Genomic DNA, 27952 nt, shown 5'->3' with positions numbered 1-27952 from the left:
GCTGATGCTCCTTTGGCTCTTTTCTAGCCGCCAGGTTGGAAGCCAAAGCAGCTCTGCACCAAGCCCTGGAAATGAAACGCCAGGGCAAGCGGAAGAAGGCCCACAAGCTCTTCCTGCACGCCCTGAGCATGGACCCAGACTCGGTGGATGCGCTCACCGAGTTTGGCATCTTCTCAGAAGAGGAAAAGGACATCATCCAGGCAGATTACTTGTACACCAGAGCGTTGACCATCTCGCCCTACCACGAGAAAGCGCTGATCAACCGGGACCGGACGCTGCCGCTGGTGGAGGAGATCGACCAGAGGTACTTCAGCATCATCGACGACAAAGTGAGGAAGGTCATGTCCATCCCCAAGGGCAACTCCGCGCTGCAGAGGATCATGGAGGAAACGTACTACCATCACATCTACCACACGGTTGCCATCGAGGGCAACACCCTCACCCTCTCGGAAATCAGGCACATCCTGGAGACCCGCTATGCTGTGCCGGGGAAAAGCCTGGAGGAGCAGAACGAGGTCATTGGCATGCACGCGGCGATGAAGTACATCAACACGACGTTGGTTTCCCGCATGGGGTCCGTCACCATCAGCGACATACTGGAGATCCACAGGCGGGTGCTGGGTTATGTGGATCCCGTGGAAGCCGGCAGGTTTCGGACAACACAGGTCCTTGTGGGACACCACATCCCTCCCCATCCTCAGGATGTGGAAAAGCAGATGCAGGAGTTCATACAGTGGCTCAACTCCGAGGATGCTATGAATTTGCACCCAGTGGAGTTTGCAGCCTTGGCCCATTATAAACTCGTTTACATCCACCCTTTCATTGACGGCAACGGAAGGACCTCACGCCTGCTGATGAACCTCATCCTAATGCAGGCGGGCTACCCACCCATCACCATCCGCAAGGAGCAGAGATCTGAGTACTACCACGTACTGGAAGTTGCCAATGAAGGCGACGTGAGGCCATTCATTCGCTTCATTGCCAAGTGTACAGAGACCACCCTGGACACCCTGCTCTTTGCCACAACAGAGTACCCAGTGGCACTGCCAGAGGCCAAACCCAATCACTCTGGGTTCAAGGAGACGCTACCTGTGAAACCTTAACCCTCTACATCTTCCCTTGGTGGCAGGTTTCCAAGGGGGAGGAAAAAAAATCAAAACTTCGCATTTCTAGAAACCTTGTCGTCTCCAAAGCAAAAGGAAACAGATAAGGAACTTAAACTTTACCTCCAAATGTGGTTTTTTTTAGTTAAAAAAGAAAATAACTAAGTTATTAAGCCTTGTCTCTAAGATAACTTATAATTCAGCCAAGTTATTTATTTTCTTCTTTTGAGCCAGTAAATGTGTCTGCCATCTGTGCTGGGGGCCCATTCTGTGGTGGTCCCAGCAGGCATTGGGGCACCAGTGCTCCTTGCATGACCAGACCAGTTCTGGAGCAGAATTTGCACTAAGGTAAGGAGAGGCCAACCCTGGGCGAGGTCCACAGACAGGACGAATCCGCCAGGTCTTCCTCTGAGGCTGGCTGGAAGGCTCTGTGACTGCCTGGTCAGCACTCCCGGGAAAACCTGATCCCCATTTTGAGAAATGATGGAAAGCTTGCTTTCGTCGAGGTGTTTGCTTCCCTACAAAGATTAGTGGTGTGACTAATTCTTTCTGTCAGGGCAAACTTCCGAGATACAAAATGAAAGAAATGAGTGTTGACATTTCTAGTTTTACCTTGCTTATTTCAGGGAAGAGTCACAGTTTGCAAACTCTAGTGTCAGAGGCTATTTTTCCATATTAAGACTATTTTTCTAATTAGTAGGGGAATGGCCACCCTGGTTTTTCTGTTGATGTTTCTCTCACTTCATTTGCAGCAACTCAGACCAGATGAGTTAGTCTGACAGTTCCCTGGGCTTTCACCAAACAGCTGAATCCTGCTGCCAACCAGGTATTGTGCAGTCAGGCGAGTCTGCCGGTGCTCACCCCCGACTCTGAGTTTAACATCTTCTGTTGGTAGATGTTAAAGAAATCAGATGCCATGTCAACACCAAATACGCATCTTAATGAATTAATTAGAGCACCAGTTTGCACTAAACCACAAAATACCCTTTGACCACGGCACTTGCTCACCTGTCCCCACCTCCCACAGCCCCTGTATGTCCAGCATCCCCCTGGGGGAAGCAGAATAGACTGTCTTGGAATGGCCTTACTTTCCTAACTTATAAAATGTTTTATGTCATATGGGCAAGCTGTCATTTTGTGAAGTAGAATCGTCTCTCTCAATCATACGGCCCAGGTGCCACTACAACTGCTGCTATTTAGTGAGAATGGCCAGAAACCTCTGCTTCCCCATCCAGGGGCAGAGCCGTGATGTCTAACCCTGCGCTGCACTTTGAATGTCAGTGAGAACGTAATGTTGTCCCTGATTTGAGAATTCAGATCCTGGTAGTAATGAGGTCACTGCTCTTATGTAGCAAGTGTTTAGTTTATAGTTATTTAATTGTTGAACAAGCACATTCAGAATGGTTTTCTGGAAAATTAAAGAAAATAAGTATAAAGATGTATGAAATGGCCCCAAGTGATAGTTACTCAGACCTTTATAAAAATATTTTCATACTTGTATGCTGCCCTAAGGCAGTGGTCGGCAAACTCATTAGTCAACAGAGCCAAATATCAACAGTACGACGATTGACATTTCTTTGGAGAGCCAAATTTTTTAAACTTAAACTTCTAACGCCACTTCTTCAAAATAGACTTGCCCAGGCCGTGGTATTTTGTGGAAGAGCCACACTCAAGGGGCCAAAGAGCCGCAGTTTGCCGACCACTGCCCTAAGGTATTTCTTAACCTTAAATCTATCGTCTTGATTTTATAAGCTCACCAAGGAAGCCTGATGGAAGTGCTTGCTTTTACTACAGAAATTGGCACTTTAGCTTTATGTGAAGGATATTATTTTAACAAATAACTGACTCTAATAAAGTATTTTATTGTATTAAATAAATGCCTGAGACGACTTTGTTGTCCTTTTCAAGAGATGGTCCCATCTGTCAGAAGGATGCAGGAGGGATTGTGTCAGGACTTCAGCCCCCTTCTTTATGAAGTTTAAAGCTGAAGACACATCACAGCTGAAAAGATTTGTAAGTCAAATCCCATAGTCACTTTGATTTAAAAGTTCTACTTACACGTCTGTTAGGTAAAGCCAGGTACACGAATTTCAAAACACACCCATATTTGAATGCACAGCGGAGTACCATTCTGCAAGAGGTTCTTAAGAGAACTTCGGTTTAATAAACAAAGCTAAATGAGGAAAATTGGAGTTTGCACTGACATGGTATTTAAACAAAACCTAAGGGCTGAAACTCAGTATTTAGACAAACAACAACACAGTCCACTATTCACTAGGCAAAGAAGATGGTCCACAGCAGGTGGCACACAGAGTTCCTATAGAAAACAAAGGTCACATATTTTGCTTTGAGGAAACATAATGAGTTGACGTGTCACTTACAAATACATAATATAAAACGCACAGCCCCTAAAACAAAAATCCCATCAAATGTTTTTTAGGTGACTTGCCCTATCCCCACCCCTTTACTAAAATAGGCCATTCTGGTGAATTACTAGCATTTGCCGTTTTGTCTTTTAAAAATTAAAAGAGTGACTGGCATATGGACGATGCAGAGTGTAAGAGAAGTGTCTTATAAGAAGGGGCCTGAGTTGACTGAAACATTTGGACAAGTGTGTCTCAAAAGGGTGTGTCCAAGTTTCACTCCCGTTTCTCTTAAAGACAAAAAATACCTTACAAACTATACCTGGTGCCCAGCCCATGGAGTGACCGTTTTCCTCCTGTCACCCTCAATGTGAGGGAACACGGAAAGCCTCTCTGCTCGGACACCGGTCCCTTTCTGTCTACACCAGGGGAAACCGCGCTGCCCTGGGCCCTTCCGTACCCGGGTACAGCTGGGTGACGGTGGTCCTCCCGGCCAGCATGAAGTAAGGCATCTCCCTTCTCTGAGTCCTGTTCACTTTCTCAGAAGCAACTTGGCAAAATCAGCATTGGACATCTTGGGAGCCTCGGTGGCCTCTGAGGTGGTGACCGCTGGCTTCAAGGCAGGGCCGTTCTCAGCCTGAGCTCCGGTAGCGCTCGGGCGGTGCAGGGCGCGAGGCAGCAGAGAAAGCTGGGTCCTTCCCTTCCCCCGCCTGGAAGAGCAAACACTGAATGTACCCTTTCAGAGTAATTTGTGACCCCTGGCTGATTTGTAGGTGACCCTGGCCAGCATCTGGCTGTCGGGCTTTGTTTAAACACATGGATTCAACTAGCAAAGAGGACTTTAAAATACTCTGAGAAAATGTGACCTTAAATCACAAGTGTAATTGGCAAACACCAGGAAGGGTTGTGCTGTGGGGACATGCTCTGGACACCCTGCTCCGGGGACTACAGTGGACAGCAGACCCTGGCTGGCTGTCCTAACGTGCTGTGCTAAGAGGAAACCAATCCCCCGTGGTATGACGGGACAAAGTCTGCACTGGCTAGCATGCACATACTTACGCTCCATATATCGGCCGGGGTACAGTGGGGCCACCTGGTCCTTTCCTTGCTTCTGGCTTCTCTGGAACTTTCCTCTGAGGGGGGTTGCTGATGGCCACTTTGATGACATTCTCTTTGATAGTCATGCCATCCATCTTCATGACAGCCTGTGACGCCTGGGATTCATTTTCGTATTCCACATAGGCCAGGCCCTGAAAGAGGCCAGAGCCAGGTCAGGTGCTGCGGAGCCAGGACGCAACTTCCTCCCTGAGGTTGGGGAGTCAGGTCAGGACAGGTACCCCATCAACAGGTGACCTCCCCCACCACTGCCATCCTTTGTCTACAGGTTTATTCCCTGCCCTACGCTTTCCTCTTCACTTCTGTAACGGACTGTAACCTTTGTAAGGTCAGTACCTCTTGTAGGTGCTCCAGCAAAAGAAAGAAAAAGACCGGCGGACCAGTGTAAATCCAGCTATCCTATCGGCTGAGGTGGCCTGGACAAGGGGAGCAGCCCACGTGTGCCCTAATGTCTGTGCCTTCGTGCCCTCCTTATTTCATACTCTAACTCTTGATTAACCTGGATAAGGGGAGGGGGGCAGAGAAGAAAGGTAATACAAACTCGTGTTAAACAACATGGGTCCACTACTCAAAATGGGGTGCAAAGAGGATTTAACAAGAGACCAGAAGGAGGTGGAGGGAGCTGAGGAAATGGCTGGAGGCCGAGTCCGGGCAGGAAGGAGACTGCAGAGGGCAGCCCCTCACCCCAAGGCCCCACAGTCTGGACTCCGCACTGTGCTCCCCTGTGAACTCATGCTAGTTTTTTTAATGCCTTGCATTTTAGTGCAATTAGATGCAATTAATCTGACTCCAAATGCAAGCAGAGCCTAATGTACCTATCCTTCACCTGTCATTTGTTTCTCAGCAGACAAACTAGGAACCCACCCTAGACCCCAGTGATCTCTGCACAGACACAGAACTGGCTTCTCCCGAGCCTGGAAGGCTGTGTGCTGACCGTCCACTCCGACACTGACCTTTGGTTTGCCAGCCCGGTTGGTAACCAGCCTGATGTCCTTCACGGTGCCATGAGCCTTACAGATCTCTTCGAGTTCCTCTTTAGTGCAGGAAAAGGGGAGGCCCGAGATGAACAGCTTGTGTTTCTCCAGGGCAGTGCTGTACCTGAACACCTAGGAAGGAAGGCGGGGAAACCAACAATTAGAGGCCCGGCCCAGCACACTGGCCACTCCTCAGCAGGCCCAGCCGGGCAGACCAGAGCTGACCTGGGTGCTAGGAATTGCTAACTGGGCTTGTCACCACTTCCCTCAGCTATTCTCAGCGTTCAGGTGGGGATCCCCTAAAGTGATACATAAAACATTTAGCACAGTCCCTTGTCACTCCTATGCACTCGATGGACCATCGCCATTATTATGATTCCTCGTTTTATGATCATGTATCAGCTAATGCAAGCTCCAAGTGACAAGCCATGAATCAGACCTTAATTAACCAGCTCAGAACAGAGTATAGCTATTCCATGTATGTTTGCAATATTAGTTGCTGCACCAAAAACAATGTTTAGTCACTCTATAGCAGCCCCGCATGAAAGTCATTCCTTTTCCCACAAACATACCTTGAAGTCAGGATTTTTGCTCTTATCCACACAGGGGGAAACAAACATTGGCCTGCCGCCTACATTCTTCCGGTCCAGCTCCAGCGCCTGCAGGGCCGACTTCTCCTCCTTGAACTCCACGTAGCAGTAGCCTCGGAAATCGCCCCGGTTGCTGAAGATGGGGCGGACCTCGGCCACTTCCCCACAGGCCTCGAAGAGCGGCCGCAGCTTCACGTCCGGCTCCTCCATGCTGTAGGGCAGGTTGCTGACAAAGACGGTGACGCTGTCCTTGCTGCTGTCGTGGGGCACCTTGGGCACGTCCCTCTTCAGGGCGGCGGCCCTCTCCTGCTTTGAGGGGGGGGTGCCGTCTGCAGATGCGCTTTTCCCAAAGAGTCCCGTTTCCGCTTCCAGGTCTGGTGCCTCTGCAGCTGCAGGAACGCTGTTCTCCAGCTTTCTGCGCTTGGGAGGCCGCTCTACAGGTTGTCGGGAGAAAAGCCGCAACAATGACCTTTCCTGCCTTCACTGAGCCGGTCCCCGTACGTGCTCTGCCCACTGCACACAGCCAGGCTGCAGCAGCGGCACGTGACCAACACCCGCTCCTCCCTGACTTGGCCCACAGGCTTGTCCCACCACTTTCTGGACTCTGATAACATCCAGACGAGGGGGCTAACTCAAGTAGAAACAGTAAGTCCTCTCTGTACACATAGTTCTCTAAAAGTCACGGGGTCTGAAAAGTACCGCTGGCAATCCAAGGCCCCTCTCCTATAAGGCTCAGGTCAGCAAGGACAAGGCTTGGGGACCTGCGTTTAAACAAGCACTTAGGTGATTCTGAGTGTGTGCTTCACGTGGCCACGCTTTGGAAAGCTCTACGAAGGGTTTACAGTTCCTAACTACGTCCACTATTGTCTTGTGTCCTTCAGAGAGAGGAACATTCTACTCCAACCCATCTCCCCGCTTTCTCCAGAGGCACAACCCTGAAACCCATTTGGCGTTGGACCCCCACTTCCAGACCCTTCCACCGAGTTCCCACTGCTTCCTGATGAAGTCTAACCCTGCACACTGTATCCAAGAGCATCCCTGAGTGGGGCCCAGCCAGCTGGCCTGCCTGCTGCTGCAGCCTCACCACCCATGCACCTAGCCCCCAGCATGCACCGGGCACACACCCAGTCATCTGCTGCTCAGAGAATGCCAGGCTGTTTTGTGCCTCGTGCTGACAACAGCTCTGGCTTCCCTTCTTTCCCTCTCAACAGTCACTCACTCCGCCCCCGATGCCAAGGTGCACACATCACTCTCATGAACTCTCTGTAGGAGCTGATCCACTCAAGCCTTGACTTCCACCGTAATTCACACCTCACCTGCCACAGTGCTGATTACACACCACCAGTCACGTGGCACGTTTGCCTTATCCTGCTAGCCCAGGAGCTCTGAGGGGCAATGAGCTGCCGTGGTCATTTCTGAAGGCCCCAAAAGGTGGCTCCATTCCCATTTCCCTCTGGCTGACAACTTTGTACCAGGAAGATGTACAGAGTTCCTTCATGTCTAGAGACAATTCTTTACCTTGACTGACTTTGCGGAAATAAATCTGACCCACACCTGCCCATTCCTGAAGTCGCATGGCTGACAGAAACACTGGTTGAAAACTCTACCGACTCAAAACCACAGGTGGGGGCAAGAAGGCAGGTGTCTGCAGGTGGGACACTGCACCCTGGGCGGGAAGAAGGGGATGTCAACAAGGGACAGGAACAGCTTGGGGTACGGGAGCCCAAGTAGTGAGGACGGCACCGCAGTGGAGGCAATGGCACAGTGTAGGGAGTGGAGCGCAGGTCCCTTGCAGGGCAGTACCTGGCACAGAGGTAGGCAGAGACAGGAAGGGTGATGGGGTGTCTTGCCAGCACCTGTTCTCAAATGGTTCAAGAAAAAAAGTTCTTTGTACTGTTTTTTTGCAACTTCTCTGGAAAGTTGAGATGTTCCAAAACAGTGTTTATGAAAAGCTTTACCTTCTTCGTCGTCGCCCCACTCTTTCTCGTCATCCTCATCTGCTTTGCGCTTGTCTGCGCCTCTGGCTTTTTTCTTTTTCTGCGCTTTCTTCTCAGCCCGGGCCTTCTTCCGGTGCTCAGCCTTCTCCTCCTCTTGCTGGGCGAGGGTGGCTTCCTTCTCTGCAGCCTGGAAAATGGGGCATGTGGTGCATCACTGGACACAGCAATGACTCTACCGACTTGTGATGAGAATGGACGAAAGGGGCCAGGGAGTGGGAATTCGTTACCCAGTGACAGGACGCGATCATGGAAAACGTGCTCACACCTTTCCCTGCCAGGGCTTTTCCGGCCTCTCGGGATCGCTCTCTCAAACCCACAGTATGTCTCACAACAGCCCAGTACTTATTCACCACGAGAAAGAAAATCATCTAAGAAACTGGGGTCCTAATTAACTTGGGGTGTTCATATTCCAATCACTAGACTAAGTGAGGCTCTTGTTAATTATTTTTTCCTTTATTCTAGTAAATTTTAGGGACAAAATTCCCCTACTATATAAAATAGTATCTATTGCTTGGGCTAAAGTTTAAAGCTGTTCTAAAAAATAATAAAAGACTGATGTAAATATTGATTCAAATATGTCAGAATAAATACTTTCTAAGCAAAAGACATGTTTTAGAAAGACCTCAAAGGTTTTGACCAAAAATATTCATCGCAAACACGGTCAAAACAGCGATCAGAGGGTCCCAAGGCTTCATATAAACAGCATCATTACCTTAATTCTCTGCTCATTCACACGGGCTAATCGAGTTTCCGTTTTCTGAACAGCTATATCCCAATCTTCTAAAGTACCTTGATAGAAAAAGAAGCAAACTTTCAGTTTTGGGGTTTGGGAAGCTTTTCTTAATTTCCCCACCCTCAGGAGAGCTCTCCCCTTCGAGAGTCAGCTCCCCATTTTAAGGTGATTTCACTGAAAAGTCTTAGAATTCCAATAGTCCAAGGTGTGATTAAAACGTCCCTTCTCTTTCAGAAGAGACTTGAAAACCAGAATATGATCTATTACGGGTGCTCCCTGGCAAAGATTATGAAAACATTCCAATGCAAAAGGTGTAAGACATTTATATTAAGACAGTTGAGCATCTCAAATGATAAATGCTGTTTGGATGTTTCATTTCACGTTCTGAGGGATTCCCACCCAAAATCCAGACCACTGCCAGGGACAAATTCTCTATTTTCCTACTGGAAACAGGCTCCAAACTTCGCAAGTGATGCACACATCACTCGTTTGCGACTGTGCTCCTTTGGCGTGCATAACGTGCTGGAGCAGAGGGTCTCACCTGGAGTGATCCTGACCCCAGGGATCATCTGGAGTCATTGTTTATTGTCACGACTGGGGGCAGGGAGGCCAGGGATGCTGCTAAAGACACTACGGTGCACAGGACGGGCCCTCTACAAAGAATTCGGAAAACCCATGCTAGAGCTATACAACACAGGGTCCTCCTTGGATCTGGAGATCTCAGAGGATTCGATCTCATGGGGAGCACCACGTGACAGTCAAGTCACAGAGCGCCACTCAAGGGGCAGCCGTACACAGTCTATCCTAACAGACTCCAAGCCAGAAGCAGCGCTGAGGGTCCCACCTTCTGTCCTCTCCATGGTGAGCAGCACTTCACAGACGTGCTCTGGGTAGTCACTGGTGCACTGGACTGCCCGGTGCAGAGCCTTCCTGCAGTGCTGGGTGTCGCCGTGTGCCCTGGGCAGAAAGCAAACAGGCTGCCACCAGGACAGAAGCAGAAGGCACACGAGGGAGGGGCAGCTTCTCACAGGCAGAGCCACAGGACCAGCAGCTCTGGCTCCAGCCCCCTCCACACAGAGGGCTCCTCCACCAAGTACAATGTTGCAGCAAAGAAAACACTGTTGGTGTCCGGGGTGCAAGCTAATCTAGTTTTTTCATGGAACACCATTTTCACTTTCTAATATGTAAATATTAGAGTCCTAGATAACTCACATAAACAAAAGCTGGGGGGTGAGGGGGCTCCTCAAATTTTAAGAGTGCCAATGGGTTCTGAAACCAAAGTTTGAGAACCTCTGACCTAAAGGAAAATTCAACAAGCTTTAATAGTGTCATCTCTGGGGGTGGGATTATAGGAAACTTTCACTTCTGTGTTCAAGATCTACTGAAGAACAAAGCTGGTCATATTCTTTGTCTTCCCCAGGTTATCAATATTACTGGGCATGCCTTATTTATGTAAAGTCATTTTAGAGCTTTGTAATAGGTGCACTACAATTGCATTTTCCTTTTTTAAACAGAAAAGTCTCGGAAGAATATACCCTAACAATTAACTAATGGTGGTTACGACTGGGTCCGTAATTGTAAACAATTTGGGGGGTTTTTTTCTTCTGTGCTTTTTAGTATATTACACTTTTTATACAAAGCAAATATAATAAAAATAAATAGCTCCCCAAAAAGTCAAATAAAATATTCATGTCCAAAAATCAAAACCAACCAATCAAAAAACCCACCAAATTTAAAAGAAACACCTAGCTGTAATAGCACAGACACAAAATACTATGCTAGGTTCTCTAGCCCGGCCCACTAGAGAGAGAGATGAAGGCAGGTGGTGGCCCACTGCAAAGAGCAAGCCCAAGCCAGCCGAGGTCAGCCGGTGCCGCCGAGGTCAGCCGGGACTGAATACAGTTACTCCTGACAACGCACCGCCACCCCACCCGGTTCATTACCTTTCCAGGCTGTAATACTCAAGCCACATGTTGGCATACTTGGCGTTTCCTTTGGTCATGATGCTATCCCAGAGCTCCCGAGCTTTCTGCATATTATTACACAGTCGAGCCTAAGATGCATTACAAGGCCCAGTTAGGAAAGCACCTGAACCTTATCACACCAACACCCCTTCCAAAACAGACTGCAGACAGATATGCCTGAAAAGCCATCCCCTAACTATCACTGACATAAGTCCCTGGCATTCCCTAGGCCGCCCTCCATGGTAACAGGCCCAGGCCAACCACGTCAGCCTTTCTGCAGTGACAAGCCTCGGTGTCTGCCTAGGCCTCTTGGTGAGAACAGAGTGGGAGCCTGTGGGCACTACAACAGTACCGACTAGTCGCTTGTTTTTTATTTTTATCAAACTTAACTATAAGGGGTTAATCTGAGAGGCCGTGTAGAGAAAGTCTGATCTAGAAGAAAAAGCCAGCTCCCCCACTCACTAAGTGACTTGGGCAAGTTGCTTAATCTCTCTGAACCTCAGTTGCCTCATCTTGAAAATGACAACACAAACACCCACCCAGAAACTACCCGGTGAGTGTTTCTTTGGCCTGACTCCCTCAGAGAATAAAATACTGGAATTTTACAATTCTATGAGCTGATGATCAAGGGCAGGTCCCGTGTCCTACTCCACTTGGGGTCCTTGGTCCAGTAATACCAGTCAACTCATGATACCCTGTGATTATTTGTCAAATCGCCTGTCTTCTACACTAGATTAAATCTTACCAGTGCAGGGAACCATGTCTACCTCATTTCCCCAGCACCCAGTCAAGTGCCTGGGCAAACAGTACCCACCTGATAACTCTCATGAATGAGACACTGGGCAAGAGAGAGAAGTACATGAGTGAACGCCTGGCGTTCAGACTTTGCTGCACACCTTCTTCCTGGGAGCTAATGTTTTCACTAAGATATAAACAAATGTGCACGAAGCTGGGTAAATAGCACAGGTCCCTAAATAGCCTAGACCCGTGGTCGGCAAACTGTGGCTCGCGAGCCACATGCGGCTCTTTGGCCCCTTGAGTGTGGCTCTTCCACAAAATACCACGGCCTGGGCGAGTCTATTTTGAAGAAATGGCGTTAGAAGAAGTTTAAGCTTAAAAAATGTGGCTCTCAAAAGAAATTTCAATCGTTGTACTGTTGGCTCTGTTGACTAATGAGTTTGCCGACCACTGGCCTAGACCATCAGCTGGGATTCTGACTCAACTTCAGCCACACTAGTAGACAAAGGCCCTTCAAAGGTAGATGAAACCGACGGATTTGTTAAAAAACATTTACCTCGATCCTGGCCCAGTTCTGCATGATCATGCAGCTTGGATCCCCACTCTCATTGAAACCTTTAAAAACAGAATTAATCAAAATTAGAAAGTAATTTAGAGACCAAGAGCCTTTGCCTGAAAAGGCACCTCAACCCAGAGCAAGAAATACAATTGGACAAAGCAGGGGGTCGGGGCCACACTTACGTTCTTCCACCTCCTGTTTCAGATACTCCAAAGCACGAGTGAAGGCGGACCGCAACTCTTCCAGCTCTTTACTGGAGTCTGGAAGCAAAAGAAACCACATACCACATCTTTCTTTTTATCGCACACTGAAACTCCCAAGGGCCTGTTTATGCACCTGGCATCATGCTGGGGACAGAAGTGAAATTGCCAGCCCCCGCCCTCATCACACAGTGGGCAAGAGACACTGGAGCAGAGCACAGCACAGCAGAATGGCTGAAGGTCACGAGCAAGAACAAGTTAGACGGGGGTTCTGGCTGCTATTCTTTTTGAGGGGAAAGGGGAAAGAAAGGGAGTCCTGCAGAGGTTTAAAGATTTACTAGAAACACAGCAGTCTTACTTGGAGAACTATTTCGGACATATAGAAGGGAGAGAAGAGGAAAATACAAAATGAGACAGAAGAAGCTAGCAGGAGCCAGCATAAAACATAAGGACCATTACTCCCTTCCTTTACAATCCACAGCATGACTTGTTAAAGACTTAAACCACTAAAACTTTGGGAGGGGGCGTTTACCAATGGCTGGTCTATAACATTTGCCCAATCACAATGTATTTGGGCAACTAGAACATCTCACCAAAAGATATGTTAAGAAAAAACAGTTCTGATATAAAGCACATGAACTTAAATACCTTGTTTGAAATCAACCCTTCTCCTCAGGTAGTCAAGGTATGCTTGCCAAATCTCCACATAGTCAGTGGCCTGAATGAAGCCAGCACTCAAAGCTTTCTCGAAGGTCACTGGAGGTGAAGAAAAAGAGAGGATTTGTGGTCAATTAAAAAAAGAAACTAATATATAGTTATCAAGATTATTATAAAAACCTTTACTGACTATAAAGTACTATATGATTCAACATCATAATAAGATGCAATGCGCTAGAAAGAAATGTTCCAAAGGAGAGCTACTGCAGCAAGGCACACGCTGTGTTCTAGAAAAGGCAGTAAGAGTTCCAGGTCAAGTACGTTTGGAGAAAAGACTCCAGGAAGATCACAATAAACATCAGCATGTTAAAAAGCTCTAAGGAGTCAAAAGTACAACCAGTTTACCTCCCACTTAAGAGCCCTTTTTGTCACTACTACCCACTCTCCCAAAGGAACACCCTGGGGAATGCTGATTCAATGACCTCCTCTAGCTTCTGACTTGGGACAAAAAGCTTTGAAGGCTTCCAACAGAAACATTCGCACCAGAAATCACTTGATGGTCAACTCCATGTCTTTCCATGGCCAGGAGGTACCGACTCCACAGGGCAACTGTCCAGGGGCAGTTTCTAACAGCGCGACTATGTACAGATAAAACCAAGTCCTTCACTTTCAGCTGCCGGTCCTGTGACAAAGAATTCCAGGGTTAGGAGATAAAAATTTACCGTTAAAAGTTCACCATCCACGAGACATTTCCAGAACCACCAAATGACAAAAGCAATTTCCTTAGAAATGTCTCTTGTGACTGATTTCTTCAACAAAGAAATCACAAAGGGAGTGAAAGAGAAGAGAGGTGGAGAGGGCAATCTACAGATTAAATGTCCAACCATAATGTATGGATCTCGTTTGGATCCTGATTCAAATCTGTTATACATACATAGTGAAGTATTTGCCAAGGAAATGTGATTTCTGGATTTAATACAAAATAACACGGAATGGGAAAAGTAGGTAAGGATACAGATGAAACTACATTAATGCCATTAGGTCATTGTTGAAGCTGGCGATGGGTACATAAGGTTGCAGTTTACTAATCTGTCTACATTTATGTGATTGCATTTTTCCATAATAAAAGGTTAAAATTTTTTTAAAAAATTTAATCTGTGATAAAGTCTTCAATAGTGAGACTATGTAATCCTAAAACACTAGGAGGACTTCCCTAGTGAGCTGACAAAGAAAGGAGGCTGAAGGAAAAATGAGGACCAGCAGAGATGAGCAGCATACAACTAACTCCGAGCACTCTTACTGGTTTTCTTTAGACAGACCCCAAATTGGTACAAGTGAAATGAAACCGGAATAGTTATCTTACTAGGTACTGACTGTAACGGATCCATAAGTCTGGAACCAGGCAGTTCTCAACCAGGGCGCGCTCAAAGATCAACTGAATGCGAGCAGGATCGCCGATTTTCATCTCAAAATCGATGTATGCTTGATATTCGGCCAGCCGGGGAGCCTCTGCCTCCAACTGGACAAAGGAGAACGGCAAAGAAGATGAAACGAGCTGCTTGACACTGTCAGGAAGCACAACACATCTCCACATTCAATCTGGTGAGACTGGCTACTCCAAGAACCACCACCAAACCCCTCGCAGAACCTCTGCACATCAGGGTCCACAAAAGTGCCCCGTCACTGCATTAGCTACAAAAGCTCCTCAAACCCTTTTCTAAATCCATCCCTGGACTACAGGGAATTTAAATCGGGAACGGAATGAAAGAGAAACACTCTTGCCAATGACCAATGCAAGCCATCCTTCCAAAACAGAAGTTACTGTCATGGCCTACTGAGTGGAGGACAGAAAGCAACCACACTGGAGTACCCCGGTGCCTTGTGCTAGTTCAGGTTTCTCATTCCAAATATCAGCTCCTGCCAAGCACAGGTACACGCAGAAGATGGAAGAGGCTACGCTGAATGTTCACTGACCCGATCAAAAATCTTTTTGAACAAAACCCTCTTACTTGACTTGTTTTCTTTTCAGCCACACTCTGCTGATAGTGAAAACAAAACTGAACTGGCTGAGGCTGTCATTAATGAGACTTTGTGAAATAAATTACATACAAATCATTTACATGTAAAAGAGAGAGGAAGCACATGTTCTAAACAGAAAGAAGCTGTCTTAGAGCTGCAGTTCCTAGTAATAATGACAAACTAGTGACCCAAACACATTGTGCCACTGAAAACTAAAACTGCTGGACTAAATATAAAAAGCATCCTGAAAATCATCAACAAACTGGTAAAGAAATACTAAGGACAAGATCTAAGTGAAGGTGGTTAAGTGAAGGGTAAGCTTTTGCTGGCCTAGATATATTTTTGATCTTCACAACAATCCTATGAGGCAGGTATCATTACTATCCCCATTTTACTCAATGCAAATGAAACACAAGGAGGCTAAGTACAAGCCCAAAATCAGAGCTACTAAGTGGCCGAGCTAAAATTCAAACTGGAGGTAGCCTGGCTCTAAATATCTGTATTCTTTAGGCCATGAGAGAGACCAAAATCAAAGCCAAGAAGCCCAACAAACCACAAGCAGGATAAATACAATGATATTCACACCTGGACCTACAATAATGAAATTGTAGGACATCATACAAACCAGTGAGATATTAAAACCAACCAGAGAAAAAAATAAGGGTTACCTTCAAAGAAGCAAGAGTTAGACAGACAGCTGACTTCTCAACAACAGAAGCCAAAAGACAGGAAGATATATTTAATTGCTGAGAGAACACAACTGTCAGTCTAGAATTCTATATCCTGAGAAATTAACTTTCAAGGAGAGCAACAAAGTTTAACTTTTTCAAACAAACAAAAACCGAGAAAATCTGTTACGAGCAAATGTCCAGTGTGGGAGAGTCTCAAGGATAGACTTCAGGCAACAGAAAAGTGATTCCAGATGAAAAATCTAGGACGCAGGAAGGAAGAGGAAAGAAAGCGGGACATGCATGTAGTAAATGTAAACAAACTAGACTGTGCGATGCAAAATTAACGATGCCTGTAGATCAAACAAAAAGGCAAGAAATACAAGATCACAAAAGACTAAGTCTGAGGACCGGTAAATGAAGTTAAAAGTATTCTCAGACCAAGAAAGAGAAAATAATGCCACTTACAAATAATACTGTATAAAAAATCACTACTAGTCAACACAAAAAATCCAAAAAAATCCATCAATTATTTTTAATTTTATTTACTAATTTTTAGAGAGTGAGGAAGGGAGGGAAGGATGGAGAGAAACATGGATTTGTTGTTCCACTTACTTATGCATTCACTGGTTGATTCTTGTATGTGCCCTGACCAGAGGATCGAACCCACAACCTTGGTATATCAGGATGACACCCTAACCAATTGAGCTACCCGCCAGGGCATAAATTATTAATATTAGTAATAATTTAGCAAGTTAGGTAAAAAAATTAATATAAAAACAAATTACATTTTATATACCAGGAGCAACTAGAAAATAAAATCTTTAAAAAGATATAATGTAAACCAGTGGGATGGCACAGAGAGGCCAGAAATAGACCCCCACATAAATGGACAGCTAATCTATGAGAGATGTGGGGCTGCACATGCGTGAGGGGAGAGTGAATTAACAGAATGAGTGCGGAAACAACTGGTTCTCCATATGGAAAAATGAAACTGGACCCTGTTTCATACCACACACAAAAATCAACTCCAAATGGAGACCTAAAAATAAAACACTAAATTATAAACTTCCAGAAAAAAATAGAGCTAAGTACATTAATGACTTCAGAGTATAGAGAGATTTCTTAAGCATAACAAAAGCACAAACAATAAGGAAGAGAATGATAAATCCATGTACATTAACATTAAGACTGGTCATGAAAAGATGCCATTTTTTAAAGTAAGAAGATAAACCACAAACGTGGGGGAGAGGGGGACGGATTCTGCAATACCTACAATCGAAAGGAAGATTTAAGTTCCAGGACCCCCACAAATCAATTAGGAAAAAGGAAAAAAGATAAACCAAAAGGAAAATGTGTCAAAGACACTTTTCACCACAGAGGCACTTCACCAAAAAAGAAAATCTGAATGGCCAATAGATGTGAAAAGATGCTCAACCCCATTAGCCATCAGGGAAATGCAAATTAGAACACCAGTTTCAGACTCAACAGATTGGCTAAATTTAAGTATGTCAATATTCAAGGTAACAAAAGTAAGGAGACATCTCAGGTCCTGCTGGAGGAGTGTACACTGGTAACCTGGCGAACAGTCCCATTCCTAGGTGCACACTTAGAGAAACTCTCTTCCCCGTGTCCAAGAGATACGTGCAATGTCAAAGCAACGCCGTGGCTCCTAGCAGACACTGGAAATAACCCAACTAAGAATATGGATAGATTGTTTACATACAGATAACTTTATAGCAAAACAAATGGGCTGTCACTATACTTATCAATGAGTAAAACCCCAAATCAGGTTGAATAAAAAAATATACAGCATGACTCCACTATATACAAGAAACAAACTTTAAACAATATGTTAATTAAGGATACGTTCACAGGTTGTAAAACTATAAAGAAAAGCAAGGGAATGAGTATCACAAAAGTCAGGAAAGTGATTACCTCGGGAGAGGGAAGAGGAGGCAATCGGAGAGGGGCACATAGGAGACTTCTAAGGTACTGGCAATGTTCTATTTCTTAACCTGGGTGGTAGGTACATGGATGTTCACTTTATTATTAGTATGTAAACTGTAATATACATTTATACACTCTATATATTTCACAATAAAACATGTTTTTAAAGAAACTGTTTTACTTGCAACTACCGATCAGGGAAAAGCTTATAGAGAGAAGTTTACTGTAAAAGCAGCCAACACTTACCAGTGCTTCCTCATAAGGTTTGTATTTCTCCAACTGCTGTAGTGCTTTGTGGTAGCTCTGAATTACCGACTCTGGTACTGGGTCTTCCGACCACTCTTCATACTCTGCAAAGGTTGCCTCCATATCTATTGAAAAACGGATTCAGCCCCTTGGGTCTTGTAATTGGATCTTAAGAATCCAAACATAGATTAAACCATGAGAGTCAAATGCCACTAACCCCCACCACCACCACCACCACATCTGTGGCCATAGCAGCTCTTACAGACCAAATCCTGAGCTCTTCTGCTGAGCTCACATTTGGCCTTAGACTCTGTCTCAAAATACTATCCCAGGCAGTCCTACCAATTAATCAATCAGAATTAATGAAACTAATAGCAAAACTTTAACAACACTTACCTGGCACTTCCTAGGTTCTAAGTCATCGTAGCCATTAACTTGTCTGATCCTCACAAGTCTATGAGGTGGGTTCTACTGTGTTCCCCATTTTGCACTGTCCACAGGAAATGGCAGAGCAAGGGTTTGAACCCAGGCAGTCTGGTTCAAGTTCATGTGCTACTCACTATGCTATGCTGCCTCCCACTGGGATGAGATGAAATCTACAAGCCAGTTCCACTCTAGCCTTTTCTGCATGACACCCGAAGATTCAACTGGAGAGACACTTTACAATTTGTTAAATGAAACCCAAATAAGCTGTGAAGTAAAATGAGAAATAACTTCTGGGCTCAAGTGGTTATCCAGAGGTTCTGAGGGTGCACAGTACATCAGGTCTAGGCAACAAACAAGATGGCAGCGCCAAACTCTTCCCGTGCTCGGAAAAATCCTCCCCGTGCTGCTCCTGCTCCAGCTCCAGAACCTCAAAGGCTTGGCTTGCCAAAATATATTCCCCAAAAAAGGAGAATCCTTACCAAACCCCAGGAAATTCAGGTATGAGTATTTGCGATCCATGGTGCTCCTGAACCAGATCATCCCACCGAGGAATGATCCCGGCCCATGTGAACTCCCCAGCTCGTGGAAGAGGGTACTCAAGAGAAAATGCTCCAAATGGAACTCTGCTCAATCCAGCTTCCCCAGAAAACGCAGGGCGTCAGTTTCCCCATTCCTTTCAGAGACCCCCCTCTCGGCCTCTCCAACAATGTCCAAACGACTGGGACTTCCTGCCTCTGACCCTCATAACTAACTTGAGCATTAATAATTCAAGATATATTTTACCAAGGGACTCGTCCATAGTGACACTGTCCAGTGAGAATAAGGACACCAGCCACATTTGCCTCCCGGGATGCTGGGAAAGGCCTAATCACATGACATACCCCAAAGCATTTTAAAGACCACGAAGGGCGGGCTCTTGTCTTACCGTAGAGTGGGATTGCCAACTGCCGCCGGAAGAGACTGTGCACTTTCTCCAGCTGTGAATCAAAGGTTTGTTCCCGGTCAAAAGGGGAAAGGAAGCCAGCCATGGGCTAAAGAAGTAAATTTGTAGTAAATGACAAACTTTGGTCCTTTCTACCTCAAAATTATTTCATTAAAAAAAAAATATTTCAACACATTTTTAGTTCAAACCAAAAAAAAAAAAAAAAAAGTATGACCTCTCACACATGAGGTAATGCCTTGGTAAACATGAAGGCAGAACTGCCGATTTTTCAACAGGGACGTAATTCAAGAATGAACCGGGCTACTTTAACAATAACGACCTAACCATTAGAGGGCTTCACTACGTATCAATAACTGTGTGCACCCACACACACAGTGGAGAGGGACAGTAAAACTCTATAAATTGTAGTCAAAAAACTGCATTTCTGATGGGGTCAAATCTCTCACAGTTATTACTGGACATTTTTGGGGGAAGGGGTTGTGACATGGTTATTTCTGTATTTTATTCTGGAACCAGTAACTAAAATAGTAATATTTTTAAGTATCAAGAACAAATTGTGGGTCATGTGCTTTACAGTAAAGAAATCATTCTTGCTAGGCTGTAAAGACTATTTATTTCATATATTTACCTGCCCGCACACCAAGGAATTGGCAAAGACCATTTTATTAACTCTGTCCCTCCAAGAGCACTTACAGGGACAGCCCGACTATTCAAAGGCCAGCACAGGCCACGGAGACGGGGAACTCACCCGGGCAGCTTCCACAATCGCATTTTCGAACTCCCGGTAAGCCTCCCAGATGGCCAGTCCTTTGGTCATATGTAAACCGACAGACGAGAGCGCCCTTTCAAACACAGAGCGGACTCTGTCAAGGCCACCTTTCTGACCAATCCCACCAACTGAGTATTGGCCATACTCTAGCCAAATGTTTGGACCTAAAAATGAGAAGAGTTCTATTAGTTCACAACATGAAATACCCAAATACCAAAAATGAGGCATAACAAAAGAAATGTGCCCACCAAAATAGTACTCATTCATGCAAAAAGGTAACAGCATCATCAATAAGCATCCCAATTCACCTATTCTAATGCTGCAGGTTAAAAAGAAAGTATACCTAAACAATGTTCCTAGCAGGTATATTCGTTGAGATGTTGCTGAATAAACAGTATATGCCACGTGGTAATATGTAAAAAGACCATGATCACAAAGCTTATTTATTAAAACTGAAGGAACTCAGTGATAGATTTCAATGAAAATAGTTAAGAATCTGAGTCAATCTTCAGAAAGATTTCAAAACCTAGAATTTTTCAAAATGAAAGAAAAAAATTAAAAGCAGCAATACTATTAATAGAAATCTATTTTAAAATCTCTATTTTTAACGATTTTTAAACAATGACGACAAAAAAAAGGCTTGGTTGCTTTGTTCCTTTCACTCTTTAAATTTTTATATACTCACTACCACAACTTTAAGACCAGACCAATGAATTAAAAGATCTTTATGAATGCATCAATTCTTACTGTACATGGTCTGCCTATACTTTTCAAAGACCTGAAAATATTTTCAGAAGCCTATACACTAACTTTGTAAAATAAAAATACCAGAAAGATACAGAAGCCAATTTGAGAATGACCATGTTTTCCTGAGGCTTGCTTTTTCCTGAAGTAGGTTTATTTCAAGAACTTAGCCAAAGCTTTAGCCACTCTGTGTCATGCACCAATGAAGAGCTGCCAGATGGGCTGCAAAATACAAACGGAAATGAGCTAGCTCTTGGAGGTGAAGGCCTGAGCGAGGGGAGGTCAAGTTTACAGATGGTCTGTCAAACGGTTCCTCCTCTCAGAGAAGGTAATTTCCAACAGATTACATCATGGCCCCTCTCAACACTTAAATAATCTAGACAGGGACAAATATTATAAACAGCATTTTAACTCAGAAAGCCCAAGCGTACAGAGCCCACAATGACTCTGAGAGACAGACAAAGGAAGGTGTCACTGGATCCCAAGTTCCCCAACAGGCATGAAGCTCCGCACAAGGCTCCTCCAAGACCCAGGAACCTGGTTTTCAAAACCTCTGAGGAGCCAAAGGGCCGAGCCATCTCCGACTACTGGAGCACGGACCACCCCCAGAAATCACTACTGAGTACATGCTGAGAAATAAGGAAGGCCATCCCGGCATCTTCAAATATGAAAAAACATAGTTAAAAACTAAAATGCGAAGAATAGAAAAATAAATAAATAAAAAGGACAACAAAATAAAAAGCAGGCAAAGTGGCTTCTGATCATTCAAAACAAGTGACAATTTGCACACACTGAAGCTCCCGGAAATAACACAAGGACCCCTTGGGGTCCCATTCAAAACTACTTATGAGACATCCTCTAAGGAGCGTGGTTAGCTAGTCCCTGACCCACAGCAGCCCTGGAGCAGCTGGTGGAAGGGCAGGCACGCTGTCATCAGCACTAAGTGACAGCGGAGGCCTGAGGGCAGGGAGGACTGCAAACCCTAAGGGACGGGAAACCATCACAGGTGGGCGGTCTGGGGAAGGACACAAGATCCTTTAGAGAGCGGGCTGGTGCTGTTAATGACTCTGAGACGTTAAGAAAGGGGTAACAGGGCCAGCAGAAAACAAGGGAACATCATGTACTTGGAACGCAGAGATTCTAAGAGGCCACAGGGCCGGCACCATCTGAGCCAAGACACACGATACCTTTTAAAGGCACATCCAGTATAATTTTATATTCACCAAACACCTATTATTTTCATTATTTGAATTATAAAAAGTAAAAAAGTTTATATTCTTCTTGGCTGGTAAAGGTACACAAAAAATCCTCTCCCTCTGGGCAGTCTACCTACTAAGTGCTGACACTGCTCTCAAGGGGAAATGCCCAGAGTGGAGACTGAGGAAAATCAGATGGGGAAGAAGGGCTTAATTAAAGGAGCTGGGGGGGGGGGGGGGGGGGTATTTTTAATGCTTTTTAAAGCATTTTGTCCACAGCACTGATGTGCTCCCCAATGTATGTAGAGACAATATTTAGAGAATTAACCATCAACAGGGAGGGTAAAGGGACTTAAGGGGAAGTCAGGCATCCACATTCACTTGCACTGCTGAACGGTCAGCACCAGACCAGGGAGCTCTGTGGTGGGGGAGGGTCTGTACCTCGAATGCAGTGGTGGCTACCGGAAGCTACACGGATAAAATCTACAGAACCACACACACACACTGCACCAAGGTCAACTTCCTGGTTTTGATTTTGTACTATTGTTATAAGACATTGGGGAAAACTGGACGAAATAAGTACATAGGACTTCTCTGTGCTACTTTGGCAATTTTCTATAAATACAGAATTATTTCAAAATACGAAATTTTAAGGTTTTTGATATGAAAAATAAAAATTCTATCAAAACTTCTAAAAACCTATTCAATGTGTAAAAGGTGACCTTTAGTCATCTGGAACTAAATTCTTCCTGCCAGATAAATGCTGGGTGTGAGTATATTCATCCACTTACTTAAATATTCCTTCTACTTGTACAGGCAGACCTCACATATTGCAGGTTCGGTTCCAGACCCCCCACAACGAAGCAAATATCAAAATAAAGCCAGTGACACAAATTTCTTTGTTTGCCAGTGCATATAAAAGTTATGTTTTCACTATACTATAGTCTATTAAGTGTGCAATAGCAGTATGTCTTAAAAAAATGTACATACCTTAGCCTTTTGCACTCGGATGTCGAGTGTGACTCGACACGTTTAGCATTAGAATAAAGGAATCGAGAAAAAAGCAAGCGAGTGCAAAGGGTTAATTTTTTAAAACTTTATTGTTAAAAAATGCTAACTCTCATCTGAGACTGTTGGTGAAAATGGTGCTGATACACTTGTTCAACATAGGGTTGCCACAAACTTTCAATTTGTAACAAAACAAAATAGCATCTGTGAGATGCAATAAAGTTCAATGCAATAAAGTGATGTATGCCTATGTCTTAAAACCAAGTATCTTCAACTGAAAACCCTAGACAACAACAATAATAGCTGAACTCAATCTTCCTAATTGCTAGACGAATGCTGTCTTCTGGGCAGCAGCATCTCCCAACACGATCCAGACAGCAGAGACTGATGGTTGACACTGCCGGACGCCCTGGAAAACACCCCGGGGAACTTACATATGTAATCCTTCACGGCTTTCTCAAAGAGGTCGTACACGTGCTCTCTGTCCAGGCTGTCCACGGCCATGCTGATCTCGTCGTGCAGCCACTCCAGCCAGAGCTCTACAAGACAACAGCCTCCTGTTACCACCTCCCTCCCCAGAGGGCGGTCTGAAAGCAGCAATGTACTGCGAGTCAACAGCAGGCAAGCGTTTCATCATCTTACACAACCTGGCCAGGTCACAAAAACTCAATTCTTAAAGCCTGCACCAAGCACAGAAGTTTATGGCCCCGGATAAGATCAAATCACTAAAATCATAATATTCTACAGCTGTTGGGCACTTCATGGTTTGCCAATTCGGTGTCTATAAAAGCAGCCTGGCTGGTGAGGTGTTACCTTCTGTCAAAGGGAAGATCTCACTCATCTTCTGGCGGGCCACCCTCACTTTGGTGAGCTCCCCTTCCAGCCGCAGCAGCCGGATCAGGTCCACGTGGCAGTTGTAGTCATAGACGTTGATAGACAGCTAAAAGGAAAAGGAAGAGCAGTTGAAATTTAAAATGCCATCATCAAAATAACTTAGCTTTTTTTACCATTGGTGACAATGCACACGTCTGTCACAAACAAAATAAATGTGCTACCTGGGAGAGCCTCTGAAACAAATGAAACCTTTATCCTCAGGAAAAGGAAGAAAAAAGATCAATACAAGAGGCTTTTTATAACAACCATAAAGTTCCCTCGAGTCTGTCACAATTCCCGTCAGCACACACTTGGTTCTCTCTGAAATACAGGAAACATTCTAATGAAACAAATAACAGTGTGGCCTTAGGCACATTATTAACTTTCCTAAGCCTCCATTTCCTTACCATTAAATGGGGAAATCACTGTTTTCTGACCCATAAGGTTGTGAGGATTTTAAACATAATTTAGTAACATGCTTTAGCATATGTCAGGTACATAGGTAATAGCTCTTTTCTACTAAATAAAAAATAAAAAGATCCCTATTGGTAGAAATAAGAATGACAACAGATTGATATCTGTTGAAGCTGAATAATAAGCACATAAAGATCTATTTCTATACCTGAAACTTTTCAAACTAAAAATTAAAACAATAAATTAAAATAAGTGCTGAAAAAGCTATCATACATCCGAGACAAAAGAAACTATAAGAATGTGTTACTATCTGACTTACACTCTTAAAGAATAGCTAAAGGAAGTTCTTCAAACAGGAAGAAAATGATTAAAGAAATTTTAGCATCAAGGAGAAAGAACAAGAAAGAGCAGAAAAGTGGGTAAGTATAAGTTATCCTTCTCCTTATGTGTTTTCTAAATTGTATGTAATAACAAACATTTTAAGACTATCTGAAACCCAAAACAATGATATTTAAAAAGCAGGGATGGCAAAAGAGCATAAATGGAAGGCAAATTTCCACACCTCACTCAGTGGTAAAACATAAATACCGGGAAAGTCAAATAAACTGATTTCATGACCCATGGCCATGACCCCAGTTTGAAAAACACCGATGCAAAAAAATAAATGCAAAAAAATAAATTGAAAAACACCAATGCAGAGAAACTCTTATACATGTTCAACAGTAGCCCAGTTCAACAGAAACAATGTTTTGTTGTAGCCTGTTTGTTATGGGGAGTCGAGGGGGGGGACTACTATAGCAATCCAAATGCTAGAACTCATCAAACAGTTGTCAAAATGAATAAACTGCAATGACAAGTAACGTGGATGAACCTTAGAAACCCACTGCTGGGTGGAAAGCAGTCCTACAAGACTACGTATAACATGACGTACTTTTTTAAAAGCTCAAAAACAAACAAAAGTGGACAACACATTGCTTAAGGATGCATACCTGAGTGATAAAACTGTATGTTTTCCAAGAGAAGGAAACGCCCAAGATTCAAGAACGTAGTTACCTGGGTTTTAGGAGGGGGCAAGGAAGAGAGGGAAAGGCAGGACTGAGAGGGGGAATCGTCTAACCCGCAGATGAGTGATGGGGTAAGTGGTGCTCATTTGATTACCATACTGTATCATTTACAGATGTGAACTGTGCTTGTATGTATCAATTCACATAAAAGATAAAGAAGAATCAATAACAGATAAGAATATGACCTAATTCTTTCAAAAACCTTAAAAGACTTGTAGCAAGGTTGTCTTACACGTTATTATAAAGCTTGACAAGCTGAACCCATCCCATGATTGTGTGATGGTTTGAAAAAAAGGTGGACTAGGCCAGGACAGGAACGCTCTGTCTCCCCTGGTTCTCAGTGTCCTCACCTGCACCAGGAAGGAGCTGGAGCGAACCTCTGGTTCTCGAGTGGCTGTCACGACTCTGACGGGTCAAAACGGACTGTCAGATGTGGCACACAAGTAACAAGAGTTTAAAAAGTTACGTTTGTGAAAGACGTGCTTTCCTCACTAAAGAACATCCTAGGCTCTCCCTGTCCCCCACCAACTCACAGCTACCTGGGTTTGAATGTGTTTTCTGAGCATGGAGAGGGTGGAGAGTCCTTACCGGTTAGTGTGAGGAATGCCTGTGCAAATATCCCTCACATGAGCACCATGTGTGATTCAGAAGACTGTAGAGGAACTGCCTCTAAGGTGATTTTGGGTCTAAATGTCTGATTTCTAGGCCCAAACAATGACGACAGCATATATAGGAGATACTCTGAAAGTCTGTACATGAGATGCATTTAGAAAAGATATTTTCACAGAGCTCACTCAGCACTGACAAGTGAGTTCACACGCTGGTCTATTCCGGTCTCAGAACTTCATTAACAAAGGATGCTCTCAACAAGGAGGCGGCTTAGCCAATGCACAGAGTGAGCTAACTGATTTCCTAACTCCCTAACGGCACCCCCTGGACCTGGAGTGGGGGGTGGAGCAGTAACAGGCCTGTGAAAGGACACATGCTACCCACGGGAAAGGCAGGGAAAGGAGAAAGGAGCAGGCCTTGGATGGCACCTACTATGTGTCAAACTCTGCCAGCAGTTTTACACACACTGTGTCACTTAAGGTCCACAATAGCCCTGCGTGTGGGGAGGGGGGACACTACAACAACCCTCGCTTTACCAACTGGGACACCGTAGGCTCTGAGACTGAAATAACTTACACGTGAGAACGAATGTGCTAAAATTCATGGCACCACCCCCCCACCCCCCACGTGGACCCCATAGATGGGTCTCTGGTTCTCTCTTCCAGCAGGGTGTGCCCAGCAGCAGGCACCAGCAGATGCGAGGCAGAGGTAGGCCAGGGTATTCCTCCTCCCACCCGGCCCCTGATTGGAAACCAGGGCTGCACCCCTTGACCAAAGGCCTTGGCTCCTCTCAGGCGCCCTATCCACACCACCTTTCAAAAAACCGGTGTCCCGCCTCCTCCCCTCTTCAGACCTTAAGATGGACACAGGTCCTGCTGTGACTAGCCCTGGGATTCTAACCTTCCCTCCCGATTTCCCTGCCCACCCTTTACAAACACGGTAGTCCCTTTATTAACCTTTCCGCAAATTATCTAATTTAAATCTCCTGCTGGGACGCTGGATTACACCGGAGTTAACAGATTAGATAGAGATCCCGAGGTGCCGGACAGCTGACTGTCATTGCTGCTATCGCAATTACACGACACGGAAGTGTTGCGCCCAATTTACAGACGAGGAAGCTGAGGCTCAAAGACACGAAGAAACCCGGCCAAGCACACACAGCCGGGGACCTCCTACAGCTGGGGCCTTAGCCTCCAGGCGCTGAAATCCCTACCTTTCCATTGCTATGATCGTCCTCAAGGTCAATATCGCATTTCCTACCACATCATCCTTCATTGCCGTTCCTACAGGGAAATAGCTCTCTGGCGAAGAGCATTGTATTTCGGCTGCTGGGCATAGCTTCCCGGTGTGGTTAGGAGTGGGAGGTGTGGAGTCGGTTCCAAGTGCAAGACCTGACTCCCCACTTGCAGGAAGTGTAACCTTGAGCCAGAGAATTCCCTCCACTCAGAGCCTCCGTTTCCTCGGTAAAACGGGGGACACACGACCGCCTCCCTGGGTCGTTGTGAGGATGCAATGGGATAACGCCTGCACAGCCCCAGGCAAGCGCCCCAAACGCTGGGAGCTGCGGTGGTGAATAGCGGGTTTGCTGCCCCGGCGGCTTCATTACCGCTCCGGGCCCGGGAGGAGGGTCAGGCCTGGGAACCTGGGGGAGAGGGGGACCCCGCTGCCCACCCCCGGGCGCACCTGCTCCTCCAACCGCTCAATCTCCAGCTGGTTCTTCTCCTCCTCTTCGTCGTACTCCCACTCGTCCTCGCCGGGGGAGCTCTCGGCCGAGGAGGCCATGGCGAACTCCTCATCTCCATCGCTCTCACTCACGCCTTCCTCCTGGTGCTGGTCGCACGCTGGCCCCATGGTCTTGTAGGTCGCGGTGGCCACAGCGCGCGTTAACACCTTCCTCCTAGTCCTGTCCGCCTTCACCTCGTCCTCCTCGCCCTCAGCCTCGGGCCCCGCCTTGGGACTGGTCTCCGGTTCAGCAGCCGATGCTGCGGCCGCCGTCGCCATCTTGCGCTTCCAGCGACTCCCGGGTTTT

At 45.5% G+C, this 27952-nt stretch overlaps 2 protein-coding genes across 9 annotated transcripts in view; one reads left to right on the top strand and one right to left on the bottom strand.

Annotated features, from left to right (window-relative positions):
* Nucleotides 1-5454, top strand: part of FICD (FIC domain protein adenylyltransferase) — a 10708-nt gene extending 5254 nt beyond the window's left edge. For 2 of the 6 annotated variants that reach the window (XM_079762284.1, XM_079762285.1), the window contains exon 3: nt 28-2985. In XM_079762284.1, the coding sequence (XP_079618410.1) occupies nt 28-1103 (1076 nt within the window). In that variant the 3' untranslated portion in view covers nt 1104-2985. Of the gene's footprint in view, nt 1-27; nt 2986-3011; nt 3117-5426 lie in introns of those variants that run through there. The other 4 variants (XR_013813018.1, XR_013813017.1, XR_013813019.1 and 1 more) reach the window with 4 other exon arrangements.
* Nucleotides 3139-27952, bottom strand: SART3 (spliceosome associated factor 3, U4/U6 recycling protein). 3 transcript variants are annotated; one of them, XM_079762282.1, is made up of 19 exons: nt 27607-27952; nt 23777-23903; nt 23398-23502; nt 19995-20179; nt 19229-19334; nt 17878-18002; nt 14358-14513; nt 13538-13676; nt 12986-13093; nt 12320-12397; nt 12135-12193; nt 10820-10929; nt 9721-9833; nt 8856-8932; nt 8105-8270; nt 6129-6580; nt 5536-5688; nt 4526-4716; nt 3139-4176 (listed from the first exon to the last, which is right to left on the bottom strand). In XM_079762282.1, the coding sequence occupies exons 1-19, from the start codon at nt 27922-27924 to the stop codon at nt 3999-4001; spliced, it is 2946 nt and encodes a 981-aa protein (XP_079618408.1). In that variant the 5' UTR covers nt 27925-27952; the 3' UTR covers nt 3139-3998. The 3 variants fall into 3 exon arrangements, with proteins under 3 accessions (XP_079618408.1, XP_079618407.1, XP_079618409.1); XM_079762281.1 differs by having other exon boundaries at nt 19229-19280; nt 27607-27941; XM_079762283.1 differs by lacking the exons at nt 17878-18002; nt 19229-19334; nt 19995-20179; ... (1 more) ...; nt 23777-23903; nt 27607-27952 and adding an exon at nt 17620-17683.

The sequence above is a fragment of the Cnephaeus nilssonii genome (assembly GCF_951640355.1).
Source record: "Cnephaeus nilssonii genome assembly, chromosome: 22".
NCBI classification, from domain to species: Eukaryota; Metazoa; Chordata; class Mammalia; order Chiroptera; family Vespertilionidae; genus Cnephaeus; species Cnephaeus nilssonii.
Note: the sequence above shows the minus strand (reverse complement) of the source record. Positions and strands in the feature narration are given on the sequence as shown.

Bases quoted from the DNA above. Each gene is read 5' to 3' on its own strand.
- SART3 (XM_079762282.1), bottom strand. From the start codon at position 27,924: ATGGCGACGGCGGCCGCAGCATCGGCTGCTGAACCGGAGACCAGTCCC. The intron at 14,514-17,877 runs GTAAGTGTTGGC...TCCTTTGTCCAG, and splicing joins AACCTTATGAGGAAGCACTG to TTGGAGGCAGAGGCTCCCCG. The intron at 9,834-10,819 runs GTAATGAACCGG...CTTTCTGCCCAG, and splicing joins GAGTATTACAGCCTGGAAAG to GGCACACGGCGACACCCAGC.